We start from the raw sequence: 22,360 nt of genomic DNA, 5'->3' as shown, positions 1-22,360 counted from the left end.
CGTCAAAAATTTCACGTCCAACCAGGTCCCTTCAGGTCTGAGTCATTCACATCGAGACAGATTGATTCAGGTCACCCCTATAAAGATGTTTGGCCAAAAAATGAATAAGTATATAAGAAATTTTGTGTTAATATAATGTTTTTTTTAATACAGGATACGAATAAAAAGAGAAATATAGTATGTTCCCCAAAGTAAAAGCGTAACAGACGGGTAATCAGGCTTTGATGACGTGCAAAGTGGCAGTTCAGGTGGTTCAGCGGTTATTGGGTAGTTAAGTGTGCAATGGATGAGCAGGAAGTGAATGGGCGGAGGAGAGTGGGTGGGATGGGCTGGGAAGGTGGTGGGTGGGTGGTACGGGCAGGACGGGGTGGGTTACTGAGTGTACTTCATGGCAATTGGTGTTTGTTGAGGCGAGACGTTGGCAGTGGGATTTTTCTTTCCCTATTTCTTTTTCTTGCCTTTTTTTCAAACTTAGAGGACTGAGAGGAGAAAAAGAGTAAGAAAAGGTAGGCCGGACTGAGATGGTTGGTCTAAGGTGGGGACAGGAGGGGAGTAGTACAGTCGAAATCAATAATCCTGTCGTCTCTCCTGCTTTGCTCTGTCCATACACTTTGAAAATCTGTATAGTGAATCCGCAGCAGCCGACACTGATGACTTTATTTGGTCTCATATCTGTGTCGTAATGTTTCGTTTGCCGCAAGACCACTACACTGATTTTCAAAGTCCGTGGAGAGAGGGGCGGGAGAGGAGGTAAAATTTTTTAAGGCAATTGTACGCTTAGGAAAAGTGAATGTTACAAATATCATAGGCCCGTATCCTCTTCGGGCCCTAACACCTATTCCTAAGCGATTTGTTTTAGGATATGGTTGGTCAGTATCCATTTGTACGTCATGTATGCAGAGTATGACGATGATGGGAGGATTTATGTTACACAGAAAAGGACAGTAAGGTATAATAAACAAAATAAATCGCTTAGGAAGAGGTGTTAGGGAGCTTCCGTACTCGACGAGGATACGAGTCATAGTATGGGCTGGGTGAATGCTTATAACAATTTTTTTTCCAAGGAGAACAACGTAAACACAGAATTACTCACACTCCATCTCATATACCTGACGTCTCTTGAAAGTCACTAAGTTGTAAGGCAGTGGGAGGATGATTCTCTCTCTCTCTCTCTCTCTCTCTCTCTCTTTCTCCTATGTGTGTGTGTGTGTGTGTGTATGTGTGAAAATAAGAAAACGAGGAACACAGAAATTACTTTAAAAATCAAATAAAGAATGGAAAAGTCTATGAAATTATGAGAAGGCTGGATCAGGCATATTGTACAGGTTAGGAATGAAAAAGAAATGAGACTGAGAGAGATATTTTGTGCGGGCTTATGGGATAATTTTAACAAGTGAACTGAATGCCAAATGTGATGAGAGGTCGAAGCAGTGGTTGGGTGGATGTGGTGTGCTGGGAATGAGTATGGTTGGCAATGCTTTGATGGATGTTTGTGTGAGAAGAAACTTTTTACAACACTTCATCCCTTATTATTATTATTATTATTATTATTATTATTATTATTATTAATTATTATTATTATTATTATTATTATTATTATTATATTTCTATAATAAAATATAACGAATCATATTAAGACGGCGATATTTTAGCAATAATAATTACTTCAGTTAACATTATTCTTCACCAGGTATATCTACACAGACAACATCGACTGCAAAAACATCAGCGTGGCCTTCGAGCTACTGAGAGCCAGTAGGAAGTGGGGTCTGGCGGGTCTGGGCATCAAATCCTTAACCTTTTTAGAAGAGTTCATCGACAACTTTGAACCCGCCACTGAGGACTCCAAGAGCAACCTGTTCGACCTTCTGGTGTTATCCGAGGACACGCTGGGGGAGATGAGCGAAAAATGTTGGCAGAAACTCATTAAAAACGCCGTGGATCTGGTACCATGCGAAGGATTCTTGAAGCTGGACAAGAAAATGGCGCAAAAAGTTATCTGCCACAAGGACATGAAACTCGAGAACCAACTGAAGCTCTTTGAAGCGATCCGAGACTGGGGTCTGAGGTACGTCGAGAAGAATAAATTGAAACTGAGCCAACTGGGCGACGTGGTGGAGGAACTGCTCAAGGCTGTTGATTTTGAGAAGATTTCCGACGCTGACTTCCTGAGTACGGTGCTGACCTCGGAGTGTTTGGGCAAGGCGGAGGTCATAGCGTTCTTCATGACTCACGGTCTCGAGATCCCGCGAAACCTCGACTTCAACAACAACAAACAGGTTCTCTGGTGTTTTTAAATCTATCTTTCTCGTTTTTCCTGTGATTAAGTTTCCTGTGTTTGTGTTCTCTGTGTTTTTCAGCATAATGTGTTTCTCTTTTTTTTTTTTTCTTTCTACTGATTCCATTTTCCTTGTTTTTTTCCTGTTTTTGAGTCTCTTCTATCTTTTATGTTTTTATGTTTCCACTTCCGATGTGTGGTATCTTTCTCTTGTGTCCCATCCACCTTTTGGTACTGCATTTCCTTCCTTCTTCCGTACTTCATTATATACCGTATTGTCTCCATAGTTTAATTCCTTCTTCGTCTCCCATTTGACCTGTTTCTGCATTCCTTGTGTGTTATCTTTTTTCATGCGTCCCTTTCACTTTTGATATTGTATTTTCTTCTTTCCTCTTTATTTCTTACTTCTTTACTCCTTTGCGTCCATTGTGTCACTCCTTCTTCGTCTTCCATTTACCGTAAACCATGTTTTGTCTTCATAGTTATTCTTGTCTTCCATTACGTCCGTTTATTTTACGTTTTGTCATTGGACGAGCTGTCCATAGCTCTCCAAATTTCATGTTTTCTCTTTCCATGTTTCTGACAGGATGATGAAAAGTTAATAATGGTGATAATTGTCCTTCTCTATACTCCCTTTCTTCATATTTTCTCCCTCCCCGTCATCAGTTTCCAACTCCTCCCAGCTCCTTCTCCCTCTCCCTACTCCCTACAGCCGAGCCGCGCCCAGGTAGTGACCGCCATACAGGAAGCTTGGCCTGTTAAGCACATCATCACTCTGATACCAATAACTGCTGCTGTGCCAGTACTTAGCACAATTAAATATTAGTTTAATGCCTTTTTAAACGAAAGAATAATATTAAATTGTGGCATAAACTAGTACAGCATTCATATAATTTTTTTTTTCTTAATCCAGCTACTTTTACTGACGTCCAGGCCCCTTTCGATATGTAAATACCGGTATGGCAGATAAACCAAGTAGGATGGCCATCAGATGAGACAAAGGCCAACCACGTTCATTTTCTCACGCAATGAACATTCCACAGTTCAGCGTTGAGGTTGCTATTCGAAGCTTTGACCTCTGCTTTCTTTGCAAACGAGTTCCTCTGTTGGAAGCCATTCAGTCTTCACGAAAAATTCAAACAAATTCATCATCCTTGAGTTGGGCATAGGATAGTAGTGTACCTAGAAGGGTGAAAACTTCGAAGAATTGATACTCGTACAGTTTATTTTTGTCGCAGTGTCATTGTAATATTGTTGGATCATCTGTTGTGTCAGGATTCAGTTCGGAGCCACGACCACCACAGTCGTGAGTAGCTCAGACAGGGTTACAAAAATGTCAGTGAGGCGGGAAAAGAGGCCATCCATCAGAACTGTTGTTTTGCTTATTATGCCACTAAATGCCCCTTCTCAGCAGTGGAGCCCGATCTACCCAGATTATGGTACAGTTTATAGAGAAAGAACGTCAATATTGGAGTAAAAAAATATGTGAGAAAATCTGGTATATAACTATCCTTTAGCGAAACTTTTACTGAGCCACATTTCCGTGTCTTAGTTGACCAGCCCAAGATAGTGTTGTGTGACCACGATCACTGTCACTGTTCACGGTTGACATTACTCTCAGTGTGTCATACGGTGTTGTTAGATTAGTCAGCAAAAGTACAAGCGTCTGCCCAGCAAAGCACCTCTATCTTAATCTGCTTCTAGTTTTAGTCAATCAGTTACTTGTAGCCTGTAACGCAAAGGACAGTGTGCTTAGCGTATGTGTAGGTCATTAGCAAGGTAATATATACTAAAATACAATTGTAGTTTGTACAGAGTTGATATAGTTAGTTTATTACTAGTGTTTTCTTAAGTTGCAGATTTTTTCACTGGAATATGATTTTTTGATTAAAATATTTTTCAGTTGCACTAGTTATGCACAGTGTGATAAAGACAACTAAATTACTGTTTTCTTCCCCTCTTGTCGTCTTCCCCTCTCCCCTCCCTTCGTTATCACTGTTTATTATTTATACCCTCGTTATTTCCTTCACCTTCCTTTTCGAATCCTTCCATCCTTCTCCATGAATGCAAATTTCTTCGATTTTTCCCTCCACTTCGGATTTCTGATATTTTGCTTCCTCTACTACGTTTTCTTCACGATTTCGCGCCTTTTTGTCATTCTTTTCTCCACTCTCGTATTTCCCCTTTTTTTTAGTTCTTCCTGTTGCTCTTTTTCCTTCCACTTCGTCTCCATTTCTCTTCTTTATTATTACATTTTCCCTCCTTCAATTCATTTAATTTTTTCTTCCTGCCTTCCGTCGTTTTTCGCCTTTTCTTGTTTTTCTCCGTTTTCTTCCCGCCCTTTGATATTCTGTCTTTCATCGTTCCCTTCACTCCCTTACCATTTCCCTCCAATCTTTCTCTCCTTTCTTCAATCTTTCCTCTCCGATATTTTCTCCTTCCTTCCCTCCTTGCATATTACCCTTTTCATTCTCTTCGTGTACCTTCCTTCTTGTACTTCATCCTTTCCCCTTTCCTTGTTTCCATTCCATCCTTCCCTCCTTTTCTTTCCTTTTCCTATTCCTTGCTTCCTTTCCATTCCTTTTCCTATTCCTTGCTTCCTTTCCCCTCCTTTTCCTATTTCTTGCTTTCTTTCCTCTCCCTTCCCTACTTCTTGCATCCTTTCCTCTCCTTTTCCTGTTCTTTGCATCTTATCCTGCCATTATCTTCATTTACCTTCATTTTTGTGTCCCGTCCTTTCCTTATTCCTTGCTTCCTTTTTTTTCCTTTTTTCTGTCATATTCTTTTCCTATTCATGCTCTTTACTTCCCTTCCTTTTTGTGTCCTATCTCTTCCTCATTCCTTGGTTCCATTCCCTTGCCATTCCATCCTTTCCTTTCTTATTTCTTGCATGTTATTCTGTTCATTCTCCTTTTTTCCCATCCTTCTTCATTTTATCCTTTCCCTATTCCTCTTTTCTTCCAATTTCTTATTTTTTGCATGCTGTTGTTTCTGTTCCTTTCCTTCATTCTCTCTCCTTCCTGTCTTTATTCTCCCCTTACTACTTTCCTTCATCTCTCCACCCTGTCTTTTCCTCGTTCCTTGCATCTTTGCCTGTCCATTCTCCTTCTTGTCCTTCCCTCCTTACGTCTTGCCTTCTCCATATCTCGTAATTCTTGTTCTTTCGCTGTCTATCCTCCCATTTGCTATTCCTTATCTCCTTTCCATCGTCTTTCCATTATATGCTTTCCCTTTTTATATCTTAACCTGTTCGTTCTCATTTTTTCCTGCCTTATTCCTTTCTTCTTTCCATCCCTTACTTTTCGTTTTCCTTCCGCGTCTTTTTATTTTTCCTTGCATTTACTCCTTGCTTTATTTCCTGCCTCCTCTCCTTCGTATTCCATCCTGTCTTTTCCTCATTCCCTGATCTTTTCCTGTTCATTCACTTTCTTTTTATTTTTATTTCTGTTCTGCCTTTTCGTTACTCCTTGGTTCCTTTCCTTCGCCTTTCTCCCACCTCTTTACTTTCTTCTCCCTTCCTTCTTGCTTCCCTTCTTTTTTCACTTCATTGCATCCTGTCTTTCCTCATCTCTCTTCACCTTTTAATTCGTCTTTCCCTCTCCTTTTCTTATATTTGTTGCCATTCATCCTTCTTCCTTCCCTCCCTTTTATCTCTTGTTTTGTCTCTCCATTCCATCCTCCTGTTTCGCTGTTTCATTCCTTGTTCCTCTTTACCATCCATCTTTCTACCCGATCCATCCATTCCACCTCTTTCTCTCTCTTCCCATATCCCTTCCTTACCATCCATCTCTCCGTCCGATGTTCTTTTATCCATCCATCTCTCATGCCATTCTCCCCTACCTCCCCCTCGATCCTCTCATTTCTTCCTTCCTTCCTTCCTCCCCCTCGATCCTCTCATTTCTTCCTTCCTTCCCCTCGATCCTCTCATTTCTTCCTTCCTCCCCTTCGATCCTCTCATTTCTTCCTTCCTCCCCCTCGATCCTCTCATTTCTTCCTTCCTCCCCCTCGATCCTCTCATTTCTTCCTTCCTCCCCCTCGATCCTCTCATTTCTTCCTTCCTTCCCCTCGATCCTCTCATTTCTTCCTCCCTTCTTCCCCCTTGATCCTCCCATTTCTTCCCCCTCCCCTTCGCCCCGTCTCTACCCCCCATGCCCCCTCAGCTCCCCTTCTGGCTGTGTCTGTGCGCCACCTCGGACCAAGAGAAGGGTTCCCGGGCTGGCCGCAACGCATCCAAGCACACCAACAACCTGTCCACGGTCAACGAGGCCTTGTCCAAAGTACGTTCGTTAAGCGTAGGAACTGGTGAGGACCCGACATGGTGGTGACACTTGAAAAGAAGGACTGGACAGGGATCTAGACTGATAATAAGATGCTCTCTTGTTGGAGTGATACTTAGAATTTAAAAAGAAAAAGTTTGGAGAGTGACTTGACATGGTGATAGGATACCCCCTTTTTGGTATGATTTATGAAAAAAAAAAAAAAAAAAAAAAATATATATATATATATATATATATATATATATATATATATATATATATATATATATATATATATATATACTATATAACAGCTTAGACTCCAAAGACAAACGAGTCTGCCTTAACACACTCCCATCACTTTTAGCCGTCCATCGAAGTCGATGATATCATTTTATGAAATAATACACGCTTCAGGTAAAACGACATTGCTGGAACCTTCAACTGATTACATTAATTACACCAGCAGTTAAAATTTGTGCGGGGTAAAAGTATCAGGCATTAGAAGAAACACAGTGAGACTTTAACTCGATGTGGGGAAGCTTCTGATGGTCTGTTTACTTTGTCACTGTTCAGATTCTAATTGCTGGCTTACCTAGCTTAATAATGGAATTTGGACACTGGTTCGTTAACAGAATACATAGTGTTAGAGACTCAACAAGGGCGTATCCAGTTTTTTTTTTTTTTTTTTTTTTTTTTTTTCCCGGAAACCTCTCATACTTCCCCCACAGAGGACGGAACATAAAACTATATCCTAGTTTTGTTTACCTTTCCATGGCAGAGATTTCGTCCTTTGTTTCTGTTTTCACGTGGCTCAGTGTCAGAGTAAGAGAATTTTTGGCCCTGCATCACTGAAACAGCACTTTTTCATGACTAGCATTGTATTTTTGTTACAATTCAACGTTCAGGATGGAGAGGTCTCACTTTTAGGCCAAGGTGAAGTGGACAGAGTTTAATCCTATATATTTTTGACAGATCGAGAGAGTTCCAGGAATTTTTTTTTTTTTTTTTTTTTTTTTTTTTTTTTTTAACCACTCTGGGCCAGTGACACTTAATGCCCTTCCCCCCATAGCACAGTTTCCGAAACGCCCTTGTTGAATTTGAATGTATATACCGTAGTGTTTACAGTTCCAGTATTACACTAATGTCAAACTGATACGCAATTCAACCTCCTAATAATCTACCCAGTTACAATCAGAATACGAGACAGCCTAACTGACACAGTGTTAGGTGTAGTTAGCAGAACTCCATGAGACAGTTAGAATTTATGGCAGTATGCTTAAAGCTTCATTGACGTAGGATAAGGCAAGCTCCTAATTTTTGACGGATATTTGTGGATCGCCTTTAGTTACTACTGTAGATTTAATTAGCCTGCATGCCACATTACAGAGGGCAGCCAGCAGCTAGATAGAGGCTGGGTATGTTTTGTCTTCACGAGTTGCAGAAATGTTCGTAAAATATTTGCGGCTTGCCCACCACCTCGCGATTAACGCTTTAAGCATAGTGTCCATATTCTTATTTTCCTAGTCACAAAAGCCAGAATGAGACAGAGTAGCATTTATACTATGGAAAAAATCGTAGAATAGGAAAAGCAGTGTAGTAATCCCACTCCTGCAGTCTGCCAGGATATAGTTTGTGTATATACCATTGTGTGTGTATCTCTTTATATTCCCCCTACCTCTACCCACCCACCCCACCCAGATTATATAGTCTTTTCCCTGGCAACTCTATCTTGGTAATATTCTCTTGGAAATTTTTAAAAACAAACGCTGTAGCAATTACAGACTTCTGCAGTTACAGTCGCCAGGAGTAGTCACCAGCAGCTCCCCCCAAAAGGCGCGGCTAAGATAGACTTGCTTTGGGAAATTGGCCAGAAAAACTATTTGTGTGAGACCTTAGAGTTTGAATATTTGACCCCTCCCCCCCCCTTCAGGTCATGCATTCAATTCTTTTTTCCTCTGCCTCTATAAATTTTCTTACCCACAGCATCCCCTCGCACCCTCTGGTCATGACTTGTGACCCCCAGGTGTTCGTCTTTCCCCGTGGTGTTATCTTATTCTGTGCTCCCCTCTCCCTTGTGCCTTCAGGAGTTGAATTTAGCTCCTCCCCCCGTGCTCCCCTATATCCTCCTTATGCTCCCCCCCCCCGTGCCCTTCTCTGAGCCTCCCGTGAACCCGATGTGTTTATCTCACCCCCATGCCCCCAGATCTGCTCGCTGACCCAGAACGGCTCTGTGCTGGAGTTCAACAAGGTGTGCCGCTTCAGGAAAGGCTACAGGTGTCCCGTCAAGGAGGTGAGTGGCCGACCTGGGTGGGAGTCTGTTGGTAACGTTATTTAACACTTCTGAAATTGCATAATGCTGTTAGGAGTATGAATGAGGACGAAAAAGCAGCAGTGCGTACATGCTAAGAACACTCCTTTGATTTTTACTTCTTAATTGCTCTCACCACTTTAACATTTATTTTTACGTCTGTCCTCTTTTACGTTGTCTCTTAAGAGTCAGGACCTTGACCGAGTTAAGTCGGAATTAAAAAATATAGTGGTGTCCGACGTGTAGGTCAGGACAAAATTAGAGCATCCCGTTTCCTAGGGCCGCGTTCTAGTCGTTTCGTTTTCGCTGTCACCTTCAACGGGGTTCACAGCAGGAGTATCCTTTATTTTTTTTACAGTATCCAGCTCAATCCTTCATCATCTTTGGACATACTTGGGGTCTCATTCTCTCAGGATTTATCATAGAAACATCTTATTATCTCTCTTGTAAAATCTGCATCCAAGAGATTAGGTGTGCTAAGCCGACTCCTTGCCTTCTTTACCTTTACACAGTTGTTGACTTTATACATGGGTTTTATTCTTCCCTGTGTAGAGTACAACTCCCATGTGTGGGGAGGCTGCCTACATACAGCTCTTTTTAATAGATGGGGTCAAAGGCTTTTCGTCTCATTGACTCTCCTCCTCTTACTGGCTCCCTTCAACCTCTGTCTCTTCACCGCACAGTTGCATCTTTATCTCTTCTGTCACTACTTCAATGGTCACTGCTCCTCTGAACTGTCTGCTTGCATCCCTCCACCACTACGGCGGACACGTAGCTCCTGTCTAACAGCAAACTCTCATAAATTTGCTGTCCAGTTCTCTAATGCAAGTGTTAACCGTCATTCCCAGTCCTTCGTGTATGCAACAGGTCATCTCTGGAACTGTCTTCCTCTGTCTCTATTTCCTACAGCTTATGACCTCCCGTCTTTAAAGGCACTGTGTCCAGGCATCTCGAAATAAATTGATTTCGATTTTTGCTTTCAATTATCTTGCGCTTATTTTTCTTGGAAGGAACATTCTTGTGGACATCTAGTTTTTTGGTTCCTTCCTTGCATTAAAGAAAAAGTATGTGATTTGAGACTAGTCGTTGAGGATATATTACAAGATCATGTATGCATAAAGCTGATCCAAAATGAATGTTCTCGCCATAATTACTGTACCACGTTTTATTTGTATCCCTCGGCTTGTACTGAGCCCTGACATCACTTCTCACTAGTTAGATTTTGCCGGTTATCTTTTCGGCGCACTCGTGTCCTGCTAAGAAATGACGTCACCTTCTAAGCCTTTGTTTTTTTCTTTTTCTGTAAGCAAATGTTTATGTGTTTTATAGTTAATGCAGGTCATATCGTAAGAGGTCCCAAAACTTGTATGTACAGTCAAATACAGAAGTCATTTCATCTCTCTTGCCTGTTTCTCATATCTGTATTCATGGATGCTTGAATGATGCGTAGTGGTACATATTATCACCTACAGATGAATGATAATATATGTCACTCCACGGCGTCATTCAGAAGCGTCGGCGAATCTAGAGATGAAACGGAGACCTGAGTAGGACGGACTAGAGTGTTTGATTGTGTTTGTATCCTGTTACATGTGGCATCGAAATACAGAATGCACAATTCGTGGCCCAGCGAAGCGGAATGGCATCTTGAAACTTATACCCCGACTTTCACGATTGCTATTATTTTATCACACGAAGATTCGTGTTGTTAGAGTAACATGGAGGCTTCGTCTAACCACTGTCTGACTCTCTTCTTCTTCATTTCTGCAACATTCGCGGCCTTTCATCTAACTTTCGCTCTGTTGAGCACCACCTCTCCTCCTCTAAACCTCACCTTCTTTTTCTAACGGAGACTCAGCTGTCTGAGGCAACTGAGAGCAAACCCTTTTCTGTATCCTACTTTCTCTATACTCATTTCAAAGCCAAAGGTGGCTGTTGTGTATACATACGCAACGACTTATCTTGCTCTCGTGTTCCTGAACGTGATTCTTCTGAATTCTCCACTCTCTGGCTTCGGCTTTCCTGTCATTCTCTGACTAAATATATCTGTGCTGTTTACTTATCCCCTAATTCTACTGACTATCAAAAATTCTTCGACTATCTTACTTCTACGATGGAACACATTCTGTCTATTTCTCCTTTCTCTGAAATCTCCATTCTTGGAGATTTCAATGTTCACCACCACCTTTGGCTCTCCTCTCCTTTCACGGATCCACCTGGTGAACAAGCCTACATCTTTTCTATCCTTAATGACCTAGAGCAGCTTGTACAGCACCCTACCCGTATCCCTGACCGCCTTGGAGAGAGCTCCAACATACTTGACCTCTTCCTCACAACTAATCCTTCTGCTTACTCTGTTAATCTTTTCTCTCCGTTGGGCTCCTCCGATCACAACCTTATTACTTTAACCTGTCCTATCGCTCCAGTACGGCCTGCGGACCCTCCAGGGAAACGTCGTCTCTGGCATTTTGGAGCCGCGGACTGGGAGGTCCTCAGGCAGTACTTCTTTGATTTTCCCTGGAATGATTATTGCTTCCATGGCCGTGAGCCATTTGAGTGTGCCATGCGCATTACGGAGGTTATTCTCTCGGGCATGGAAGCATACATTCCTTTCTCATATCCTTTGACTAACGCAAGAAAGCCTTGGTTTAATCACGCTTGTTCTAATGCTGTCCGCAACAAGGAGAAGGCCTACAAAAGGTACCGGAGCCAACCCACCCCTGAATCACGTAATCTTTACGTTTCTGCCCGGAATCGTGCTAAGTCTGTTCTTCGCTCTACTAAAAATAATTTCATCCATACTAAATGCTCTCAACTCTCCAACTCGAATTCTTCCCGCTCCTTCTGGCACCTTGCCAAAAATCTTTCTAACAACTTTACCTCATCATCCTTCCCTCCTCTTTTCTACTCTGATGGTTCTGTAGCTATTTCTTCTACTGATAAAGCAGATCTCTTCGCACAGACTTTCTCCTCCAATTCCACCTTAGACGATTCCGGTGCTGTTCCTCCATCACTTCCCCCCTCTGACTTCCTCATGGCTGACATTAAAATTTCTTCAGTTGATGTATTTTCTGCCATCACTGGCCTCAGTACTAACAAGGCATATGGGCCTGATGGGGTCCCTCCTGTTGTTCTCAAAAAACTGTGCTTCTGTGCTTACACCCTGCCTAGGCAAACTCTTTCGCCTTTGTCTGTCAACTTGTACCTTTCCTTCTTGCTGGAAGTTTGCTCTCATTCAGCCAGTCTCAAAGAAGGGTGACCACTCCCAACCCTCCAACTATCGTCCAATTGCTTTAACGTCCTGTATTTCAAAAGTTTTCGAGTCAATTCTTAATAGAAAAGTTTTAAGGCATCTTTCCTATCACAACCTTCTTTCCGATCGTCAGTATGGGTTCCGTCAGGGACGCTCCACTGGCGATCTTCTCACCTACCTTTCAGACTCCTGGTCATCCTCCTTTCGGGACTTTGGCGAAAGCTTTGTCATTGCACTTGACATCTCAAAGGCTTTCGATCGAGTCTGGCATAAATCTTTAATTTCCAAACTGCCCTCCTACGGTTTCTATCCTTCTATCTGTGCCTTCATCGCTAGCTTCCTTTCTGGTCGTTCTATAGCTGCTGTCGTAGACGGCCATCGTTCTTCTCCTAGATCTATCAACAGTGGTGTTCCTCAGGGCTCTGTCCTATCACCAACTCTCTTCCTTTTATTCATCAATGATCTTCTAAGCTGTACATCTAACCCTATCCACTCATACGCTGATGACTCCACCCTTCACCTTTCCATTCGGTTCCCACAACGCCCATCTCAACAGTTACTTCAAGAAACAAGGGATGAGGCTATGGCACACCTAATGTCTGACTTGGCTCATATGTCTGACTGGGGGTAAAAATAATATGGTTGTTTTTAATGCATCTAAGACTCAGTTCTTACACCTATCAACCCGACAAAATCTTCCACAGGTATACCCACTAATGTTTAATAATATTCAGATTAATCCTGCATCATCCTTGAACATGCTTGGGGTTTCATTTACTCGGGACTTATCTTGGAAAGGTCATATTACATCTCTTGTAAAATCTGCTTCCAAGAGATTGGGTGTGCTAAGCCGACTCCGCTCTTTCTTTACCCCTGCACAATTGTTGACTCTATACAGGGGTTTTATCCGCCCCTGTGTGGAGTACAACTCTCATGTGTGGGGAGGCTCCCCACATACAGCTCTTCTCAATAGGGTGGAGTCAAAGGCTTTTCGTCTCATTAACTCTCCTCCTCTTACTGACTCCCTTCAACCTCTGTCTCTTCGCCGCACTGTTGCATCTTTATCTCTTTTCTATCGCTACTTTAATGGTCACTGCTCCTCTGAACTGTCTGCTTGCATTCCTCCACCTCTACGACGGGCGCGTAGCACCCGTCTGGCAGCAAACTCTCATCCCTTTTCTGTCCAACTCTCTAATGCAAGAGTTAAACGTTACTCCCAGTCTTTCATTTATGCAACAGGTCAGCTCTGGAACTGTCTCCCTCTGTCTGTATTTCCTTCTGCCTATGATCTCCAGTCTTTCAAACGTAGTGTGTCCAGGCATCTCAAAATGATCGGATCTTGAATTTGGCTCTCTATTGTATTTTGTTTTTCTCTTGGAGGGAACTGTTACTGCGGGCTCATGCATTTGGTTCCTTCTTCCTCGCATAAAAAAAAGAAAAAAAAAAAACCCTCGGCGCGTTTTTTTTTTTTTTTTTTTTTTTTTTTTTTTTAAAGCGCATTAGCATTCTCTTCCATGTTATTTATATAGTTGTAATATCGACGTAGTTTGCATCAGTAACATGTAGGAAGATACTGAGGTGTCATGTGCAGAATTAATCGCTACGGAAGAGGCATTCCGAAATCTTCAAAACCACATTATGATTTGATCCCGTGTCGGATTCTTATCTCATTGTAACCAGGCTCTTAGTCCCCTTCCCTGCCATTCCACATTTTTTTCTGTCTTTATTCTTTCATTTCCTCAAGTTTCCTTTCTCACCTACACCTCTACTTTCCTACCTCAACTTTTCTCCACTGTGGCGGATCCAGGAGGAGGGGAGGTCTAGGATCACCCCCCCCCCCACCTCCGTCCTTCTTTTTCGTTTGTGGTAATCTTTTCTTTTGGGGGGGAGGGGGAGAAATATATAGAATTACTGAATAAAAAATTAATGTATATTTGAAAATTCCTTATCATAAGAATTTGACCGTACTGATGAAGCTTCGTAGATCATGGCTGTGAAAAACTTGTGATGATACAATTTTATTTTTCAAGCAAGATTTTTAAATACAAGTTTATCATCAGTGGGTAATAAAGGAATATAAATTTGGGAACACCCTTTTATAAAATGTTAGATCTACCTCTCTCCACTTTCCACAGATCTACCAGGAGCACGAGCTACGGTTCCGCGTCGACAAGAACATCAAGCTATTGGGGGTCGGCTTCGGCTTCCTCTTCAGCGCCACCGACATGGGCATCAACGTCCACTGCCAGGGCCCGTGGGAGACCCGACAGTGGACCGACATCACCCAGGTACTCCGACCCAGCTGTTTAGGCAAATAAATAAATAAATAAATAAATAATAGAACTAGTACGCAATATTTTGAGAAGTTTGCAGAGTTCCGGAAATCGCAATGTTAGGTTTCAAAAGTCATCGCATGCCATCTCGTTATATATCGTGCTGAAATGGGTTGATATTTATGTCCTGAGTTATACAGTTGCCTGCAAGAGTTCCATTCCTCATCCTTTCCATCAGTAACTCATTATAGTAGTTTTGGTGGTTAAAAGTAAGTTACTTAAAAGTGACTGCTCACTTATCCAAACCGTTTTCACTGACTACATACAGCCTTACCAAATTATGATGTTACGAGTTAAAGGTCAGGAGGAGGGACGGAACTTTTGCACTGAACTCTACATTCGTCATCCATTTATATATATATATATATATATATATATATATATATATATATATATATATATATATATATATATATATATATATATATATATTCGTTTTCTACCTTTATAACTAGATGATAGGAAGTCTAAGTTGTGGTTTCATCCTGGTCCATATTTCTTGATGGATGTTGAGAATTTGTAACGCTTCTTTCTCAGTGATTTATTTTTACACATCACACCTTTATAATCCACATGTATGTTACTGGTGCAAATTGTCATCATCAAATACGTATACATTACATAAAGAGGAAAATAGGGTGTAAGATAGAAATAAATCGCTAAAAAAGAGACTCTGCGAAGCTTATACACACCACACAAAAGAAAGAAATATGTCAGATGGAAAATAAATCGCTGAGAAAGGGAAACAACGAAGCTTATACTTTTATTTAATCATTTATTTATTTATTTACTTATTTATTTATGGAGGATGAACAAGCACCAGGAAATTCCTCTACCCTCCATTCCGTTCTTCTTGCCATAACGAACCTATTTACAAGATAATTTTTCCTATCGTTACTAGGAACATTTTTCTGCAGATAACGAAAAACAGTATGCAGATTCTCTCTCTCTCTCTCTCTCTCTCTCTCTCTCTCTCTCTCTCTCTCTCTCTCTCTCTCTCTCTCTCTCTCTCGAATGTGTGTTACGACAAGGATGTGGTCGTGAATGTCAGTGAATCCGGGTTAGTTTAGTGTGATGCCCTGTGTTCGACCTTCGCGTCAGAGGTAGGAGGGGAGGGTGAGCAGAAACTGTCTGGCGAGTGTTCAGTATGTAAGAAATAAGCGAATGTCAGGTCATGTAGTGTTTTTTTTTTTTTTTTTTTTTTTCCCACACACCACAAAGTCAGCCAGGAGACAGGACATGTGTGCTGGTCAATCCCCAGGTCCTGTCTTCCCCCCTTACTGTTTTTTAATCTGCCCATACCCCACTGATCGGGCTAATGTATGGCCCGGCCGCACTATAGGTGCAGGGAATCTTTAAACGAACGAACGATGTAGCGTTCTTCTGTAGGACTATTAATACTCGGGGATGGGGCCTCTGTACCCACATTAGGATATGTGTTATTATTACTATTGGCATAAATAGGTCTCTTGAAATGCAGACGTATTGAAAATACCGCATGAAACTCTTTCAGTTAATATGGTAAAGTTTACCATGTACTGTACAAAGTTAAATCTGTAAAGTTTGCCTCTACTACATAAGTGAACACACACACACACACACACACACACACACACACATGGAACTTAAGAGTGCACTTACAATGGCTTTCAAGTATTCATTGGCGTACTTTCAAATTTGGGCAGTACTAATGTGGCCTAGGGTGCATAAACACTGAGGCGGGTAACTTCTCCTCCCTCACAGTCGTACTGCCGCGTGTCTGGGGAGAAGCAGGAGACGGCCGACGTGCGACTCATGTTCCTTCATCCCGTCAGGATCGAGGCCAACCAGAGTTACAAGGTGAGTCCCGCCCCACACCACCACAGGGAGGGACGAGGAATGAGTGAACCTGTAGCCCCCCTTACTAGGCACGCTGCTTATTGTTCTCCGGAGTTTTTGTTCTCGTGTCACCATGCCGGGGTCTGCCTCACACCATATGGATGTGGGATATATGGTTAAGAGGATGCTGAATATCTTGACTGTGATATGAAGAACTGACTGACATTTTCGTTTATTTTCTGATTATTCATTGTGTTTGTTAAATAAAATTTTTTATTTTATTGTAACTTCTGTGGAGAGTATTTGTTTGTGGCCACCCCGTACTGGATGAATGCGTCTGGCAATATATATATATATATATATATATATATATATATGGACATTGCAACTCCTCACCCTGCCCTTGGGTGGGAAAGGAGGTCCGGATGATGATGATGATTTTATATATATATATATATATATATATATATATATATATATATATATATATATATATATATGTGTGTGTGTGTGTGTGTGTGTGTGTGTCCCTTCCTCATCATTCATGTCTCGGGCGATGATTTACCTTATTCACTCGGCTGAAGGTGCCAGGGGGACGCCTCTTTGCGGTAGCACCACCTCCTAGGGGATCTCCTGGGAGCCAAGCCATCCCAACTATCCCGTCCCGTGGAGTGTGGTGCCCCGACTCTGCTGCTGTTGCGGGGCACCTCACACACCGGAAGTGGGTGAGGTGGTGATTTCACCGGAGACCCGGTGAGGGTGGTAGGTTACCCCTGATGCTCCTGTGTTCCACCTCAGTGACACAGCGAGCAACTCAACAACAACAGCAACAACTCTGGCTAATGCCTAATGGTTGTGTTTTGTTGCTGGGAAACTTTCCGAGGACTGAGGACTAATCTTACTTTAGCCGTCTGACAAATTTAATCAGGTCCCAATTCCTTATTTCATGTTAAAAAAGAAATAAAAAAGAAGAATATCGTCCTTTAGTAGCCGACAGTATATTATTTAGCTCGATTTGCCTGTGCAGCACTTTGTTAATACTGACCTAACCATTACATCCTGTTAAAGGTTGTGGTGAAGACAGTGCGGATGAGCCAGGGCAGCTCCGAGGTGGAACTGTGGGGCGGGACGGGCGGCATGTACTGTGTGGAGACCGAGGATGCGGAGTTCTACTTCATCAAGGCGGCCGTGGATCCTGAGAAGAAGGTGGAGGAGAGTGATGGTGACACCAAGCCTGGCGTTATCCACGAACTGTTGTACCAGTTAGACACAGACGAACCCGAGCAATCTGCACAGTCCATTCCCAGGCGCTGCAGGCCAGAGACGCAGGAGGAGGACCAAAGCAGCACACAGAGCAACCCATGGAGGCGCCGCCAAAGACCAGACACGCTCACGGTGCCTGAGACACCATCCCAGAGGAAGAGGTCGCCACCCAGTGATGACTACAAGACACCAGAAGCTCCGCCGCTCAGCAGGAGGCGAGAGAGTAACGACATCAGTCCCAGCTACTCCTCCTCCTCGAGTCAGAAGACATCAGTGGATGAATACCTACCTACCAGCTTCTCCACTAACAGGTGGAGGATGACCAGGAAGAGAGATGACGATGAGACTGAGAAGAGGAAGCCACCTGAGGAATATAAGCCATCCAGCTTCTCAACCAATCGCTGGAGAACCAGAGCTAAGGAAGAAGACGAAACAGAGAAAAAGAAGTCAACAGATGAGTACGTACCCAGCAGCTTTGCCACCAACCGCTGGAGGACAACCCGAGGTAAAGAGGAGGAGAAAAAAGACACACCCTTCGGAAATCGCGTCAGAGCAAAACCAGAGGAAAGCCAGACCCTTACCAGTCATCCATTCGTGAGAAGACGTGAGTCCAAGGACACCACAGAGATTCCCTTCTACATGCGCAGGACCAGCACGCAGACGGATGACAGCAAGGGAACGTCCACGGGGCTGGGCAGGAGTAGGTATGGGGTGGGTTCGTCTACCAGCACTGCTGACGACAGTAAAAGCAGCAGGTACTTCAGGCCAGACGGCAGCACCTCAGCCACCACTTCCTTGCGCTCCAGTGGCACCTCCTCCCTCCTGTCCTCACGCTATGGCCGGGACTCTACGTTTTCCCGCCCCAGGGAATCCTCGCTGTCAAGGTTTGGCAGCAGCAGCAGTTACCTCAGCAGGTATGACAACGCCAACTCCATTGACTCTCCTTATAGCAGTAGTTCCGTAGACACAACGAACAAGTATTCAACCTCATCCACCACGACCCCATCCAACTCTCGGTACAGCAGCTTGTCAGGCAAGTATGGTACCGACACTGCAAGTAGACCGAGCAAGTACAGTGCAGACTCTACCAATACCACAGGTGCCTCTAGCAGATATGGGAAGAACTATGGTTCCACAACCAGCAGGTATGGTACAGATTCTATCACCTCTTCCAGTAAATATGGTACAGATTCAGCTGCCAGGCCACCCAGATATGGTGCAGATTCCGGCACCACATCCAGCAAGTATGGTACAGAAACAAGTACTGGTGCGGGATCCCGGTACAGCACTCCAGCAAGGCAGTTGAAACGGTATGGTACCTCCACCACTGCCTCGGGGAGCAACCTGGCTGCACTGGGAGAGGGTAAGAGGGAAGGTCTCCATCGATATGGCAGCACCAGAACGGCGGGTTCAGCCGGCAGTCTGACTGCTCTGTCGTCCAGGCCAGACACGACTACTTCCTCTAGCAGGTACAGGACCTCTGGGGGGGCAGGGGACACAACACTGGGCACAAGCAGGTACAGTGGTGCAGCCACCACTAGGTATGGGTCCTCAACAGGCACCAGGTATGGGTCCCCTGCTCCCACGGGGTCCTCAGCTGGTAGGAGTGGAACTTCATACTCTGGCTTGTCGGGGGGTAAGTATGGAACGTCTGGCGGTGGCAGTGGCAGTAAATACAGCTCTGCGGGGCAATACTCTTCTGTCCTACCAACACGTGTCACTGGCAGGGGTGCTGGTCTATCTTCATACAGTAACACCAGCAGATACGGATCTCCTGCTCCTGCCAGCAGCAGATACAGTAAGACAGGGCGCTAGAGCTCCCAGTCTTCTGTCATCATTTCCATCAGGTAAATCATCGTTCAGCAGTTCGTCAGTAGGTTGTCAATAGAGTACCCAGCGGGTGAAGGCAGCATGGGAAAGTAGCAGTTAAGAGGAAATTAGGCACCTTTAATATGTGGTAGAGTTGTGGCAGCTCATCCAGCATGCAAACTGGTGTGAGCAGGAAGAGTAAGAGAATCACTTGTTGACACCCCGAGGAAGCAACTGTGCTGGAACGAGACTGACAGAAAAAATGCCTTATTCCCCACTATAAATTTGATTTTTTTCTTTTTGCGGGTAAAACTAAGACATGGAAAGATTGCCCCATTTACCTTCCTTATCTCTCCTCCTAAAACAAGCATAAAAACCTATGGTATTTTTCTCTCGTAGGCAAAATTTGTTTTTATAGGGGGAACAAGAGACAGGGGAAGATTTTGAGTTCTCTTTCCTTTGTACTTCCTGAATAAGTCACAGTTACGCTAGGGAATTGACCGTGTCTTTATGTATCGGACCCCTGAGCTCTAGTATAACATTGGACCCTCGTAGCCTCGATGTTACGATGCTGGATCCAAACACAGAACAGGCGTCACTTTTTCCTCCCGAAATATAACTACATTGGCCCCTAGTAGCAACAACTATACTCTTTCCATTTTAACTTTGTCTAAAAGTGTCATCTTTCCAGCTTGAATGTTGAAATTAATATGTGGTGCTAGTTACGAAGCTGTGCCGCTGAATTTCGTTGATTAAACTGCAAAACGATGAAAATCTTGGCCAAGTTAAAGTGAAAACAGTATAGCACGCTGGACCTGAAGATGAGACCAGGCCAGCAAGGTTCCTGCTAGCCTGGTGAATGGATAGACTATTAGACTGTCACGAAACTGTAATGGGAAACTTGGGTGGATAGGAGCGAGTGAAGTTCAGTACTGCTTGCATAATTCTTGATATGGTAATTTGTAAATGTCAGCCCAAACTGTATTCACATGTATTTCAATCCCAACACGGAAATTATTGCAGCCTTAGTAAAGATGTAAAACAGTCATGCAAGCAAGGGTCGTTTTCTATACTGTACTGCAGACTTCGTAACGCTACTTCTTATGTGAGTCATTATGAATATCACCGTAACTTTCTCCTATTTTATTGATGCAAGTTGTATCGATTTTAAAGTGTTGTAAACAGTTCACAATAAGGCATCAAAGTGTAATATGCAAGGTAAATCATTGAAGAGAAGGTGCCACGAAATCTCTTTAGCCCTGTGCTTCCTTGTTCCTACACCTCGAGTCTCCCATCCGTCATAATTATTGGTGTTGAATGACGTGTTGGTGAGAAGACAGGGAGTGAAAAACTATTAATTAGGATGTACCGTTGATATCAGTCTAGAGCTGTGTTGTCTGTTATTAATTATTATATCTTTATCATGTATGCTGCTTTGTTGCATCTGTTAGTTGATAAATATATTCTTAGTTAAATGTTTCCTTACGTAATTTGATTTAAACATATTGTAGTTTAGTAAGCACGTTAAATTAGCTGTACTTTGTTTATCACGATACATATAAAAAGTCAACAGAATTATGTTAAAATATAACATTTTACATTAAAATCTTGTACATAACTTGGGTAAAGTTTGATATATAACCTTTTTACTTATTTACATGTAAGGCAATGCTGGTCAGTCCCCCCTTACAAGCTCAACATAAACACTAAAAGCTAATGCCAGACGTTTCATTATCCATGGCACATTGCTCCCTAATTCTTTTTTTTTATGTATTACCCACTCGATATTACCCACCGCAAAGAAAACACTCATCACAGTATTTTTCATTAGTGTTTAAAAGAGATACGTGTATTCGTAGTATGTGGAAACTAGTAAAAGTAGTAGTTAAAACTAAGTAGTAATAGTATAATGCAGTACTACTAACATCAAGATGTTTAAAATGTTGTTTTTGGCTTCTGTATGTGTAGAATGTTTAGCATCCACCTGTGCCAGTACCTCTCACATGAGTCATCGCCGGCTGCACCAAACTCTTACATACTAGTGCAGAACGCCACACTGATGGTAAGTAATGTACTGATATTCATATTTAAGTGTACATCATTATTCGTAATGTGTTCAGAAGGTTGTTTTGCGAATTCACTTATATTAACTTCAGTGCAAAAAACGAAGTACCCAATTACAGTATATTATATGTAAACAAATCTATCAACAAATTTATTACGTAAGCAGGAAAAAAAAATCGTCTAATCCCAGAGACCACTCAGTGTGCCACAAAGGTTCCTCTAAGCCCCTGTCACCACACATCACTTTTTCATATCAGTCCAATCTAGCTTCACTCATCTACTATCCCACTTTATATTTTTCATCTTGGTCTCCCCCTCTTCATTCGCCCATCAACTTCATTTCTGTAAGTTTATTTTCTTAATCATTCGTTCATACGTCTCATGCATCTCCTCTTTCTATGTGTACACTCCTCTAAACTTCATCGATATAATCCACTGCCTTCACACTCCTTCAGTTGTCCACACATCCCAAGTAACCCCACATTCGCTGCTCACGTGATTGCTCGTATATCTACAACAGTGACTTTTCTCGTTCTAGCACTTACCGCGTCTCACGTAGGTCAAAGTGGCGTCAACGTACTATCCAGCAGAAATCTCTTCCCTATCCACATTCCTGTCCTCCGTTGCTGCTTTCAGTGCATTTGTCCATTCACTTACCTGCTGGATCCCTATGTCGCATCCTTCATGGATTACATTGCCCTCATTAAATGCACCTCCCAGATGCTTAAATTTCCCCTCTCTCTCTCACACACACACATACACATACGTTTACAAACCCATCTCTATAACTTTCCTTCATTCCCAGGCAGAGACCACCACCATGTGCACACAGGGGGGTTGTTAACTCTCACCCTTCCCCTTCCTGATTCTCACTACCTCCCCCGACCACCGTCCTCGCATTCACCTCTGTAATTACATCTTCCCATCCCTCGCTATGGCTACTTTCCATGTGCACTTATAGAGAAAAACATACAT

The 22,360-nt window shown here is 42.8% G+C and overlaps 1 protein-coding gene across 3 annotated transcripts in view; it reads left to right on the top strand.

The window, feature by feature from the left end:
* Positions 1-22,125, top strand: part of LOC145392236 (uncharacterized) — an 83,055-nt gene extending 60,930 nt beyond the window's left edge. Inside the window, exons 5-11 of one of the 3 annotated variants that reach the window (XM_080266699.1) lie at positions 1,691-2,279; positions 6,439-6,555; positions 8,741-8,827; positions 14,234-14,386; positions 16,175-16,270; positions 17,318-18,426; positions 20,987-22,125. In XM_080266699.1, the coding sequence (XP_080122825.1) occupies positions 1,691-2,279; positions 6,439-6,555; positions 8,741-8,827; positions 14,234-14,386; positions 16,175-16,270; positions 17,318-18,426; positions 20,987-21,038 (2,203 nt within the window). In that variant the 3' untranslated portion in view covers positions 21,039-22,125. Of the gene's footprint in view, positions 1-1,690; positions 2,280-6,438; positions 6,556-8,740; positions 8,828-14,233; positions 14,387-16,174; positions 16,271-17,317 lie in introns of all 3 variants that reach the window. The other 2 variants (XM_080266697.1, XM_080266698.1) reach the window with 2 other exon arrangements.
* The last annotated feature ends 235 nt before the right edge of the window (positions 22,126-22,360 follow it).

The sequence above is a fragment of the Coenobita brevimanus genome, chromosome 21, assembly GCF_032717465.1.
Source record: "Coenobita brevimanus isolate Jiangsu-jjx chromosome 21, ASM3271746v2, whole genome shotgun sequence".
NCBI lineage: Eukaryota > Metazoa > Arthropoda > Malacostraca > Decapoda > Coenobitidae > Coenobita > Coenobita brevimanus.
The sequence above is the reverse complement of the archived record's forward strand: the minus strand, read 5'-3'. Positions and strand labels throughout refer to the sequence as shown.